The 14,306-nt window shown below is 33.9% G+C and overlaps 1 protein-coding gene across 1 annotated transcript in view; it reads right to left on the bottom strand.

Annotated features, from left to right (window-relative positions):
* LOC149804453 (nesprin-1-like) overlaps positions 1 to 14,306 on the bottom strand; it is a 572,886-nt gene that overhangs the window by 148,941 nt on the left and 409,639 nt on the right. Inside the window, exons 96-102 of the mRNA XM_089940603.1 lie at positions 13,674 to 13,823; positions 13,220 to 13,393; positions 9,588 to 9,800; positions 6,351 to 6,467; positions 4,798 to 4,980; positions 3,946 to 4,095; positions 2,474 to 2,619 (exon numbers count right to left, since the gene is read on the bottom strand). Of these exons, the coding sequence (XP_089796729.1) occupies positions 2,474 to 2,619; positions 3,946 to 4,095; positions 4,798 to 4,980; positions 6,351 to 6,467; positions 9,588 to 9,800; positions 13,220 to 13,393; positions 13,674 to 13,823 (1,133 nt within the window). The remainder of the gene's footprint in view (positions 1 to 2,473; positions 2,620 to 3,945; positions 4,096 to 4,797; positions 4,981 to 6,350; positions 6,468 to 9,587; positions 9,801 to 13,219; positions 13,394 to 13,673; positions 13,824 to 14,306) is intronic.

Here is a 14,306-nt window from a genome sequence, read left to right as displayed (position 1 = left end):
ATTCAAAGAAATAATAACAAACATGGATATGTATGGATATAATCAAGTTAATAAAGACAAATATTTAGTGATCCATACCTATTAAATATATATATATAACTCATTCTGAAGTACAACTATTACAAAGAAAACACAATGTATCATTCATAATTCAAAACTAAATATAAGATAAATGATATTGCTGCTTAAGAAATAATATAAAACCTTGCTTCTATTCATTAATATGTGTACATTGTCTAAAAATAAATGACAAGAAAATAATTCTTGGAAGATGATCATACAAAAGTGGAATATTTCATTTCAATGATTGATATAAAATTTTAAGCAACTAATAATAATAATAATGTTTTTGATTAAAAATGGTGACACAATTAAGTAACAGTCTCCCTTGAGGCCCTCTAATAAACAAACAAAAGTGTATTTATAGGCATTTAGATTTGCATTTAAACAACACCATAATGAAATAAATCAGTACCATCAAAAAAATACCAATCAACTCCATCATGAAAAACCATATCAACACCACTATGAAATAAAATATCAAAACCATGAAATACCAAATCAATGCCATCATGAAATACCATATCAAAACCACCATGAAATACCAAATCAATTCCATCATGAAATACCATAACAAAACCACCATGAAATAACATATCAAAACCATGAAATAGCAAATCAATTCCATCATGAAATACTATATCAAAACCACCATGAAATAGCAAATCAAAACCATGAAATACCATATGAACACCATCATGAAATACCCAACCAATACCATCATGAAATACCAAATAAACATCATCATGAATACCAGATCAAAACCATGAATGACCAAATCAACACCATAAAATACCATATCAACACCATCAAGAAATACTAAGCTGTATAAATGTACAAGTCAAAGTAAAACAGAATGTCTGAAAAAACAAGAAGAACAAATCTGGTTTTGGAATTACAATGTTATATTAAGCCAAGTACTGTGAGTAGTATTGTTTATTTTAATACACTTTGAAAAGATCGGGGACATAACCAGACACCATTCCATGAATGCTATTGTAAACAAGAACTACCTTTAAATAGTCTACCATGATTAGTCTGACCTTTCAGAAAGTCCTTCCCAGACTCATTTCCATATGAAACTCCTTCCTAATGCCTCCAAATATATAACATTTTACAGACCTATTACATTAAAAAAGGAAAGGCAAGTTCAAAATTTGAGTAAAATTAATCGGTTATGTTGTTTCCGAGATAAGGGGTTGTGGGAAATTATTTTGGATTTAAGTCCATTGATTGTGGGAACATTTTGTATTTAAGTGTAGGGGTTGTGGAAACATTTCACACATGGTGATTGATTCACATAATGTAATACCAGGTCTAAGCACATAGCCTTTCCATTAGCATAAAATACTATTAGATACATATTTGATAAGCAAGATTGACTGACATTGTGCAAAGATCTATATAAGGACTAAATGAGAGAACTTAGATCCAGAGGACGTTCTGGGGACTTGGTTGCCAATCCCCCGACCACTTTTCCTTTTAAAATAGTATACCTTTATTTGAAAACTGAGAAGATTAGCCATTTTAGGAAAAAGAAATCACCTTGTACAATAAATATGGACCTGTCCCTAAAATTGCAGCTGTGGATAAACCCAGCTCTACTGGCATTATACAGCTAGAGCTGATATACAGTTTATAGAACATAATGGAGCTTTAATGTAATACAGCTGAAATAGAGTTTATAGAACATAATGGAGCTTTAATGTAATACAGCTGAAAGAGTTTACAGAACATAATGGAGCTTTAATGTAATACAGCTGAAATAGAGTTTATAGAACATAATGGAGTTTTAATGCAATACAGATGAAATAGAGTTTATAGAACATAATGGAGCTTTAATGTAATACAGCTGAAATAGAGTTTATAGAACATAATGGAGTTTTAATGTAACACAGATAAATTTGGGTTCACAGAGCATAGCGGAGCTTTAATGAAATAAAGCTGAAATAGGGTTTATAGAACATAATGGAGTTTTAATGCAATACAGATAAATTTGGGTTCACAGAGCATAGTGGAGCTTTAATGAAATAAAGCTGAAATAGGGTTTATAGAACATAATGGAGTTTTAATGTAATACAGATCAATTTGGGTTCACAGAGCATAGTGGAGCTTTAATGAAATAAAGCTGAAATAGGGTTTATAGGACATAATGGAGTTTTAATGTAATACAGATCAATTTGGGTTTACAGAGCATAATGGAGTTTTAATGTAATACAGCTGAAACAGGGTTTATAGAACATAATACAGCTGAAATAGGGTTTACAGGACATAATTGAGTTTTAATGTAATACAGATGAATTTGTGTTTATAGAGCATAATGTAGCTTTAATGTAATACAGCTGAAATAGGGTTTACAGATCATAATGGAGTTTTAATATAATATGGATGAATTTGGGTTTTTAATATGTACCTCTCAAACTTCTCAAGTTTAGCCATGAGTACTTCCTGTACATGGACCTTAGCCTCTGCTGTGGACAAGCTTTTCTCCAGGATCTGACCACATTTCCTCATGGCCTTAATTTTTGGTTCAGCCACCTCCAGCAACTCATGTGTCGTCTGCACAGAAAAATCATGCCATTTGTTTTAGAATGAGGGGCAAACAGAAATAAATAATGACAATTCTTTAAGAATGAAGGGCAAATCATTACAAGCCCTTAAGAAAGAGGAATAAAGAGGGTGAAACTGGAATTTCTGACATATTAATTGAAAATAATAAAACAATATTTTTGTACATAGTGTTGATGACTTGCAGTACCATTATTATTGATGCTGACTCAATCACTGTCTTTCTAATGACTTCCTGAATCTGATATTTTCATCAGTGAATGACTAATGAATAACCTGTATTTCACATTTGCAGGCAAATTGGTAAAAATATAATGCACTATTAACTTAACTGAGAAAGGAAACAACACATAACCAATTTTCTTCATCAGGCAATGCCTTACTGTATAAAGGGAGATAAGTCTGTTATGTTCATAGAATACTGCCTATATTTTCTATATGACAGAAAAATAAAACTACCAAATACATGTACTTTCAACAGTATGAAGTTAAATATTTAAATCAAACACTTATTTTGTTAAAAACTATTTACCTAGTGTTCTTTTGTATGATCAGGGCTCTACTTAATTTGTGGCTGATATTGACAATGGACAGAATATTAACCCTGAATGCCTCCCAAACTTGTCTAACTGTAAAACTACCCAATTTTTTTTATTATAAACTTCTTTTGCAGTCTTTTAGGCTTTACACTCAAAAGAAGATTTGATTCCTGTCACTGCAAATATGGAGTCGAAGCCTAATTACAGTGTTTACCTGGCCTATGTGGAATGCAGATACAGCATAGACTTTCATCTACTGTTACAGAATATTTATCCATGCACACCCTAGCATGAATAATGCAATTCCAGACCCTTCCATAAAACTTTAATCCACATCTTACTTGATAACATTCCAACCATCAAAAGGCTACATTTGTCAATTTTGAGTAACATTTCTAAGTCTGCAGTAATACTTGTTACTTACAATTCTAAGAAAAGATTTTTGATGGAGCTAGTGGTATACAGACCATGATCTACTATTGCACACACCCTGATCTACTGGTCTACAGACCATGATCTTCTATTGCACACACCCTGATCTACTGGTGTACAGACCACGATCTACTACTGCACACACCCTGATCTACTGGTGTACAGACCACGATCTACTACTGCACACACCCTGATCTACTGGTGCAGTATATAACAGCAGGTCATGGTCTATGTTGTTTGGTTGAAATCATATGGAGAGATAATTGGTAGACCCTGATCTACTGGTACATAGATTCTGATCTACTGGTGCATATATCCTGATCTATCTTCTGTATCATACTATTACCTTTGTCTGGGCAAGGGATGCCATTAGTTGAGGACTATATCCAGCCTTGGAAACATCGGCTAATTGTGGCAGTGACTGCTCTGCTTCACACAAAGCCAGTTCAGCTGACTGTAGAAGTGTGTGAAAATCTTCATACTGCACATCTAGGTCCTGCAATCCAACAAAAAACAACACATACATTGAGATATTTTTCAGTACACAGATCTAGGTCCTGCAATCCAACAAAAAACAACACATACATTTAAATATTTTAAGTACACAGATCTAGGTCCTGCAATTCAACAAATAACACAAACACTGAGATATTTTAAGTACACAGATCTAGGTCCTGCAATCCAACAAATAACAACACATACATTGAGATATTTTAAGTACACAGATCTAGGTCCTGCAAACACATACATTTAAATATTTTAAGTACACAGATCTAGGTCCTGCAATTCAACAAATAACACAAACACTGAGATATTTTAAGTACACAGATCTAGGTCTTGCAATCCAACAAATAACAACACATACATTGAGATATTTTTGAGTACACACATCTAGGTCTGGTGATCAAACAAATAACAACACATATATTGAAATATTTTTCAGTACACACATCTAGGTCCTGTAATCCAACAAATAACAACACATACATTGAGATATTTTGAGTGCACGCATCTAGATCCTGTAATCCAACAAATAACAACACATACATTGAGATATGTTAAGTATACAAATCTAGGTCCTGTAATCCAACAAATAACAACACATCCACTGAGATATTTTTTATTACAGCTTATCTGTAATGTGTATTGTTTTACAGATTATCTGTAACAGCAAAGTTTATTCTCTCATACATCTTACCTGTAAAATCATGAGATTATTCTCTGTTTGTGAGACCAAAGTTTTGAACTGACTGTTGATACTTTCCAGCATCTGAGTTATCGTGACATGACTACTTGATGAGGCATCTTTATCCAGCTCTACCGCCTTCTCATTCAGTTCACTGATGACTGGACGTAAGTGTTGAACCTTCTCTATAAAGTCCTGAAATGAGTGTGCTTGTGTGACTTGGATTTTTAACGTAGCTTTAACAATTTTTTAGTCATATCGCTATGATGTCTGCAGTGTGGCAGTTTATAGTGATGTCTAGCACTGGGGTATCATGCTGCAGACATGTAGCATGATGTTCCACCCAGTCACATTATCCTGACACTAGGCCGACCAGCCCTAACACTGACCTCTTAATGTGCCAAGCGAGGCAGCTGTTAGTGCCATTTTTGTAAGTCTTTGGTATGACTCGGCCAGGGATCAAACCCATGACCTTCCGCATCCAAGGCGAATGCTCTAACCACTAGGCCACCGGAGCGGTTTCCTGAAATGAACATTGATCCATCTGCATTATTAGGAAAATAGTTTTATTTCCAAATTTCTTCTAACTGAAATGAATTGGTCAATACAGTACTTCTTCAAATTTCTTCATTTGATGACACAATTCAATAATTATATATATGGTGATTATATGTTAACAATACTGTGTTATTTTTGCCAACAACAATCAACCAGGTTTTGATAGTTCATATTTTTCCTGCCCTGTTAGTTTCATATTTTTGTCTCTTTTATAAATTCAGTTTTTCCACAAAATTAATTCGTGAAAACCAAGAAGCATTTTTTCCCAAAAAGCCACAAACTGACAAAATCTTATTTTTAATGGCACTTACAATAATTTTTTATTAGTACATATCTTTTCAAATTCAAGTACTTTTTAATTCCTTTATGTTTTGTTGACTCACAAAATGTTTTCCTTCCATGGATAATCTAACTCTTGATGGACCTTAAAAATCTCAACACAAAAATGTATTAGCTTATATTATTCACCTGGCCATGTGATTGTACCTACTTTCAAGCTATGTAATGTTAACATCATTTACGATACATCAACGTAGAGAATATTACAGAAAAGGAGAAAAATATAGTTCTGCAATGGTACCAAATAATTTAGAATTTCTATTTGCATTAAAAATAAAACAGAAGAAAATTACTGGTTTCGGAACTGGAGTTTATATCTGGATTTTATATTTTTTGGCCCTAGATCTACAAAGCAGACTGGTCAGAACTTCACTTAAACATATGCACCTTTGCAAAAAATAGGGTAAGTTTTAGATTTGGAATTAAAATGAGCCAGGACATGAAAATTGTGGGTCCCAAATGTAATAATGAGGTACAATTTTAATCCTTTTGCACATGAACTAATAAATAGCCAGTCAAAAACATCTTTTATAAACCTATACATCTGGGTAAATGAAAATCTCTTGGAAACAGATGTGTTCAGATGCATTCAGAAGTAACCCCAATAATGCATTTCCAACCCCCATTTCAAGTGAAAATGGAAAGAATCTCCTGGGGACAATGCTTACTTTTGTATCTGCTAGTTGTGTCTTTATCTCTGCTGGACTGACTATAGAAACTCCCTCCACTTTCCTCCAGTCAGTTATAAGTGTCTGCAACTCATGGGATACTTCATCAATCATCAGCTGTGAATATAAAAATATGGTAAAACACACGGAATTATTATATTATTTAACTTAAAATGTGACTTCTGGTTGGGCTTTGTATTATACGCCATTTACCATTTAACAACCCCTTCTAAAACTGTAAACAAAATAAAATGTAATATCAAATCATGATGTCACATGTGGTCAACACATGGTGTTCATTTCTATTCATAATGCAGGACTCTTCCAAACACTTTCCTGAATACTACTGTCCTACTGCATGATGTAAAGAATCTAATCTTCCATGCATACACATTTGAATATTATCTTATTGCATGATGTAAACAATTTAATCTTCCATGCATACACATTTGAATATTATCTTATTGCATGATGTAAAGAATCTAATCTTCCATGCATACACATTTGAATATTATCTTATTGCATAATGTAAAGAATCTAATCTTCCATGCATACACATTTTAATATTATCTACTGCATGGTGTAAAGAATCTAATCTTCCATGCACACACATTTGAATATTATCTTATTGCATGATGTAAACAATTTAATCTTCCATGCATACACATTTTAATATTATCTACTGCATGGTGTAAAGAATCTAATCTTCCAAATACACTCATTAGTTTAATTGGAGTACCTGTAGGTTAAGACTTTTAGTTTAATTAACATGTGTGAGACTGAAATAAGGTTGTGAGATATGGTATCAGAAATTACAATTTATTTGCATGTCATAAATAAACATCTCATTCGCATTCTCTTGTTGTGTGTCTTCACTAAATGCAACCCCAACTGGCTTCATCCTGTTACATATATGCCATTTGAAACATTAACTTTGTGGAATTACATGAATTAACAACAAAAAATGACAATGTATGTTTCCAAATATGACAAATATTTGTGGTTTGAGACTTTCTGTACTGTATTAGGTTTGTCCAATTCCTCCCATAAATATAACTTTTACATAATGTTGGATGTCAAGTTTGTGTTAACTTCATAACCTAAATTAATGAGAGAAAATAGAAGTGACACCATCTCCACATTTCTGTTCCGAGTAGTGAGATTATATTGGTATGTAAAGGGAGATAACTCTAGACCCATAAATGATGGTCAACAACAATATTGGTATGTGTTTTTCTGAAAGGCAGGTCCTATACCATTCTTCTTATAAATTTGTGAAGAATTAATTATTATCTCACTACACTGAGGTTTTCTGAAGCATTCCAATTGTAGATTTCTAAATACTGCATTCTGAATGAATGCATTTCACTCAAAGTCCATACTCTGTAGATGGAAGATAATTTATATAAATGTTGTGTTTTTAATTACTCTAATTGTCATAATTATTATTTTAAAAAACCAGAAACATTCACTTTATACAATATAAAAACAAACTTAATCCCAAGTCCCATGTTTTTATAGGTGTTTCCTTCATTCATCCATCTCCTACTTTTTCAAATGGGGCCCCCGAGTGGCTGAGTGGTCTAAAGTGCTCTTTGTTATGGATCACTGCCATCTCACCTTTGTCTGTGTGGGTTTGAGTCTCTGATTTAGCCTATCTGAGTATATGAGAAAGGATGCAAGTAGCTTCTCATGGGTTTGTGGTTCTTTCCAGGGTTTTCCCGGGTTCTTTCTCCACCAATACTACTGGCTGCCATGCATAGCCTATTGTGTGCTGAAAAATGGCATTAAACCCTACAACAACAATAACAACAACTTTCTTAGATCTTTCCAGGCAATTAACTGTTGGCAAATGGTATCATAGGAGATGGGAGACTAAAAGAATCTGTGTTGTGGTTTGCACCGAGATATGGAAATCCTGGTGAAGGTGTTACATAATTTTTCTCCCTATCAGGTTCTGCCAAGAGGGGAGACAGAAATAGTAACCCTGTGACTGGAATTTCCTTGTCTTGGTACAAACACCAAATAGATTTTTTTTTCTCACTCTTTTATTTTCTCCATCTAACTTAAAATCTGCCCGCACTTTTGCAATATAGTTAGCAGATTCTAAACACAGTATTCATCCTGTACTATTATTGCCTCTCACTCTAAATAAAGGTGATCAGGTTCTGTACACTTTTATGAGAATCTAGTGATCAATGCTGCTCTTAGAAAGAAAGAAGAAATCAAGAAAAAAGTTATAATTTTTACATGTTGCAAGTATTGCATCATGGGTGTCTTGAGTCAGGTGCTTTTATTTTTGTAAATGTGCATTAAACTGGAATATATTAATGAAGGCCCAGTCGACTCTATGCCCACAAGTTCTATGCATGAGAAAAAAGAAACATAAAATCATTTTATATTATTAGTGTTATCACATTTAATCAATGGATGTCATATGAAAATAACAATACATAATTAATATCTTTTATATACATAACTTTTAACTTTCATCAGTTCTAATTTGGAAATGGTTCTATGGTAAGCAACGGTAGGATAAACTACACAGCTTTAACTAAGTGCGTAAAGACTGCTAGGAAATTTCTTTTTCATGATATTCTTGGAAATTAGAAAGAAAATTTGCTTGATTCATTGAATAATGGATACATTTCATCCATGTGAATAATGGATACATTTCATCTCGTACGTGAGTTTTTCACCTACTTGATGAAATATAATTTATTTACGTTCTTAGCTCTTCAGGACTAATAACAATCTAATTTAACATGAAATATTCATTTTTTTTTTGTTTAATGTACAATCATGACATTGCTTTGTTGAAACATTCCTCAGGATAAGATTTTCTCACTTATAACAAGGGTCATTTTATGATTCTCATGAACATGATTATAAGGAGGGAATTCTACTAGACAATCCTTGTACTTCTGTCCTGCTTTCCCTCAGTGTAAGGTTCCTTCACTTGTAAGTCACTTTCATGGTTCCCATGAACAGTCCTATAAAGAGAGAACACTGTAACTGAAAATCCTTCCACTCCTTGGTCCTGCTTTCCTTCAGTATAAGGTTACCTCACTTATAACAGTCATTTTTGTGGTTCTCATTAACAGTGTTATAAAGAGGGAACACTAGCTGACAATCCTTCTACTCCTGTCCTGCTTTCCTTCAGTATAAGGTTCCCTCACTTATGACACAGATACTTTTATGGTTCTCATTAACAGTTATAAAGAGGGAGTACTGTACCTGATAATCTTTCCACTCCTCAGTCCTGCTCTCCAGCAGCTGCTGTTTTCTATGTGATGCAGCCACGATTTCTGCAAGCTTCTGGTTTGTGTTGATGAGAGACTGACGCAGAGTTTCTTTGTCATTGATGTCCAGGGTTGAGAGGATTCTCTCAGACAGTTCCATAACCTGGTCCATCTCATCCTGGCACATACTTGCCTCTGAGAAATAGTCCTGGCAGAAAAAAGAAACAATTTAAAAAATCAGCCAAGAACTTTGATTTTAATTTTGAATATTTTTCAAATAGTTTAGTCATTGCTTTTAAACAGTATTAATTTTATTTTGATTCTTTTTAAGAAAGTTTGCAACAGTTTATGTATGTAAAATCCTTTGACCAGTTAGAAACTCAGGTACTAAAATGCATTGTGTCTGCTTACTATGCAACTGTTACTAGTCAATGCTGCTAAGCAATACTAAATGAAATAATTAATTTTGATGGCCTACTAACAAAAAGAATATCATGCAAGGATCGTCACATCATTATGTCACAAGGATTTCACAAATGAAATGACACTGTTCAAGTGTTTATCTAGTTTTTTTTTCTACTTATCCTTTGATTATCAATTATTCATTATTTAGTTTAATGGTGATAAATATTTGTAACTGAAACAATATATCTTAAGGGGGCCACATGCTAAACGATTTCATACCTTTAAAAAGGGCCACAAGCTAAATGATTTCATACCTTTAAAAGAGGCCACAAGCTAAATGATTTCATACCTTTAAAAGAAGCCACAAGCGAAATGATTTCATTCCTTTAAAAGGGGCCACAAGCTAAATGATTTCATACCTTTAAAAGAAGCCACAAGCTAAATGATTTCATACCTTTAAAAGGGGCCACAAGCTAAATGATTTCATACCTTTAAAAGGGGCCACAAGCTAAATGATTTCATACCTTTAAAAGGGGCCACAAGCTAAATGATTTCAAACCTTTAAAAGGGGCCACAAGCTAAATGGTTTCAAACCTTTAAAAGAGGCCACAAGCTAAATGATTTCATACCTTTAAAAGAAGCCACAAGCTAAATGATTTCATGCCTTTAAAAGGGGCCACAAGCTAAATGATTTCATACCTTTAAAAGAGGCCACAAGCTAAATGATTTCATACCTTTAAAAGGGGCCACAAGCTAAATGATTTCATACCTTTAAAAGGGGCCACAAGCTAAATGATTTCATACCTTTAAAAACTGGTAAGAACATATCATATCTAAATTGGACAAGTGACTGTCATAGAACAAGTCCAGTGTAATTATATTTTGCTTGTTTTTATGAATCCATTATAATAATGTTTTTGCTTAGTTTTATATTATACATGCATTTTCAGTAAAACTGTGTTAGTCTGCTGACTGCAGTTTTTGCCATGTGGATAATTTTACCACTGTGTCTTAGTCTACAAAGAATTTGATGTGTACAGACTCATTCATTGTATTTGATCAAGTTTTGTATAATGCATTCAAGGATTAATACAGTTCAACAATCCAGTGTGCAAGTATGTTTTTCTTGATGGAAATGTGTGTAATACATTCGTGAATTATTATATTTAACTTTTCCAGCATTCTATGATGTGTAGACTCATTTCTGTGCAATGCATTCCAGGTTGAATACAATTCACCAGTACTGCATTCAATGTGTTATTGGATTGACTTCTGTATAATGTTGTTCTTGTAGGGTTTAATGCCATTTTTCAGCACAAGATAGGCTATACATGGAGGCCAGTATAACTGGTGGAAGAAGAACACTTGAAAACCATGGGAAGATCCATAGACTCATGACAAGCTATTGCTAAGCTTTCTCAAGTACCCACATTAGCTGAGCCTGAGATGAGAACCCATGCAGACTGTGGTGAGATGGCAGTGATCCGGTGTCACGGAATTGTATAAATCCCTTTATTTATTGAATACATGTACTCAGGTTTTGTTTTTCATGTACAATCATACTAGAGGGTGATTTGTGTATATTGTAAAATATTTCAAAATAGTGAGTTCAATTCATCCTATGCAGCACATGCAAAGTGCTTTTGATGTGAAAAACTGAATACTTTCAGCACACTGATGATGTATGGCTGCACCATCTGTGTATAAATGACTCACCCTAAGACTAAAATCTTCACATTACGGAATGTCTTGTCAGTGAGTGGTGTATTTAAGGACTTTGCTCATCTTCAGCTGTACAGCTGATCAGAGTTGCAGCTGTAGAGCTGATGAGAGTTGACGTGGTACCAGCTGTAAAGCTAATCACAGAAGTTGACCATAGCAGCTGTAAAACTGAACCATAGCAGCCACAGAGCTGAGTGAACAGTGTTGCTGATCGAGTAGCAGGTGAGCGGGTGTTGCTGACTGATTGGTGGGCACTGATTGCTTGATTGACCAAGGAATTGAATGGTGGTCAGTGATTACCTGGAATACTGACTTCTTGACTGACCAGTGGGACTGGTAGCCAAAGTGTGCTGGTGACAGAGTGTGTAACTCCATACATGTAATCTTTTAGCTGTGGTTTGTAATACCCAGTGTTTTGGGATTGTAATGATATTTTGTATGATATATGCCCCATTGTTTTCATCACTTTACTATTTGAGTAAAATACCTCATCTGTCACTATTTAAGTGAATTCATTTTTACTATCTGAATCATTCAACTTTGTCCTTGTACTGTGTAAAGGTCATTTATTTGTATTTTCATTTGTTGCATTATTAGGTTCGTGTAGATTATGTTAATTTGTCCAACATTTGGATTTTATACATGCACATATGAATTATAATTCTTTTCTCATTAAAGTCATTCATCAATAAACATTGTATCTGTATCACCATCAAAAGTGTTGTTATAAATCCGAAATCCAACCCATTTATCTTGTTACATCCGGAATGGTGAGCGGTTTAGACCACTCAGCCACTCAAGGCCCCTTGTGTATAATGTATTCCAGGACTAATGCAGTTGACTGCAATGATGTCATTGTATGTTTGTTCCTTGGGTCATCTAACATGGTAAAACCTTGGTATAGTAGCCAAGCTAATGTTTTATAAACTTCATCTTTGGCTTCACATTCTAAAACATGCGCTTACAATTCACATAACCTCTTCCAATAAATTCACATAACCCCTTCCAATGAATTAATTCACATAACCCCTTCCAAAGAATTAATTCACATAACCCCTTCCAAAGAATTATTTCATATAACCCCTTATAATGAATTAATTCACATAACCCCTTCCAAAGAATTAATTCACATAAACTGTTCCAAAGAATTAATTCACATAACCCCTTCCAATCAAATTAATTCACATAAGCCTTTTGAATCAATCGTTTCACATAACCCCTTCCAACCAGGTTTAAAAATCATAAAAACTGCAAAAAAGTAATCCTCTATACTCTGTATTCACTAAAAGTAACACTGAGTGTGTCATAGTCTGTACCTTGTATTCACTAAGTGTATGATGGAGTGTGTCATAGTCTGTATGTACCCTGTATTCACTAAGTGTTTTACTGAGTGTGTAATAGCCTGTACCCTGTATTCACTAAGTGTATGATGGAGTGTGTCAGAGTCTGTATGTACCCTGTATTCACTAAGTGTTTTACTGAGTGTGTAATAGCCTGTACCCTGTATTCACTAAGTGTATCGTTGAGTGTGTCATAGTCAAGTCCTTCATAGCCAGAGTCTAGGAGCTCCTCAGCTCCATGGATCCAATCGGATATTTGCTTCATGGATGCCTCCAGCTGCATCCTGTCTGCCTTTGCCTCAGTCATGTACTGCTCCTTCTTTGATATCGTGTCCTGGGAAAGAAAAAAACCACTTTTCTTTCAAAACTTAAGGCCACTCTTTGAAAATGTATTCTAAACAAAACCATACATTAATTCTAAAAATCTATAATTCTAGTACATTTTCCAGATTTTGTATCAAAATATTTACATGAGAAAAGAGAAAGTAAAACATTTAATTAGCTTCCAGAAAAGCCTAAATTGACAAAAAAGGCAATATAATATCAGAAATTTAACTCTTAAATACATTTCCTTTGTAGATGACAACTCTAGCCTTGATAACAAGTTATATGACCTTGATAGTCTCCTCAAGGTTGTGAATCTGTTCTAGTTTCTTGTTGAAAGTGGGTGATAATGGCTCCTCCATCTCTGCGTAGTGTTCTTGCTCGACCTGAGCTTTTATCTTGAGAGCATCAAGTCGATCTAGTGCATCCCGAGACAGTGCCTGAAATTTAAGTTAATGTCTCATTAATATTGAACTACTTGTGTATAAATGCTCTGTTAAAAAACCTGTGCATACGGCATTACACAGACTGGTTTCTTGCATGTATGCATTATTTTTTGGCCGATAAAAAAAATTAAAAATCCGCTACCTCAAAATGCAAATAATATACTGACCATGCCATGATTTTAGAAAAAAAATGCAGTAAAACATACTATTATGTGGCTAAAATATATTTTTTTACTTGTATGAAACTAAACATTTTGAATCAAAATTCCGAAATGATGAACAGCAGTTATGGAGACAGAGACAGAAACAGAGATACAGGAAAACAAACAACAGAATACTGTTGTCTAACAGCACAATCCTGAAACAAACATATGTGGAAATGGAAATGGGAAGGTAGAGGTATATAAAGCAAAACAATACGGATTCCCATACAGAAGAAATTATTGAAGAGGAAAACAGAATGATACAACTGAAAAA

Source organism: Sinohyriopsis cumingii, chromosome 2 (genome assembly GCF_028554795.1).
Source record: "Sinohyriopsis cumingii isolate HCF-2022 chromosome 2, ASM2855479v2, whole genome shotgun sequence".
NCBI lineage: Eukaryota > Metazoa > Mollusca > Bivalvia > Unionida > Unionidae > Sinohyriopsis > Sinohyriopsis cumingii.
Note: the sequence above shows the minus strand (reverse complement) of the source record. Positions and strands in the feature narration are given on the sequence as shown.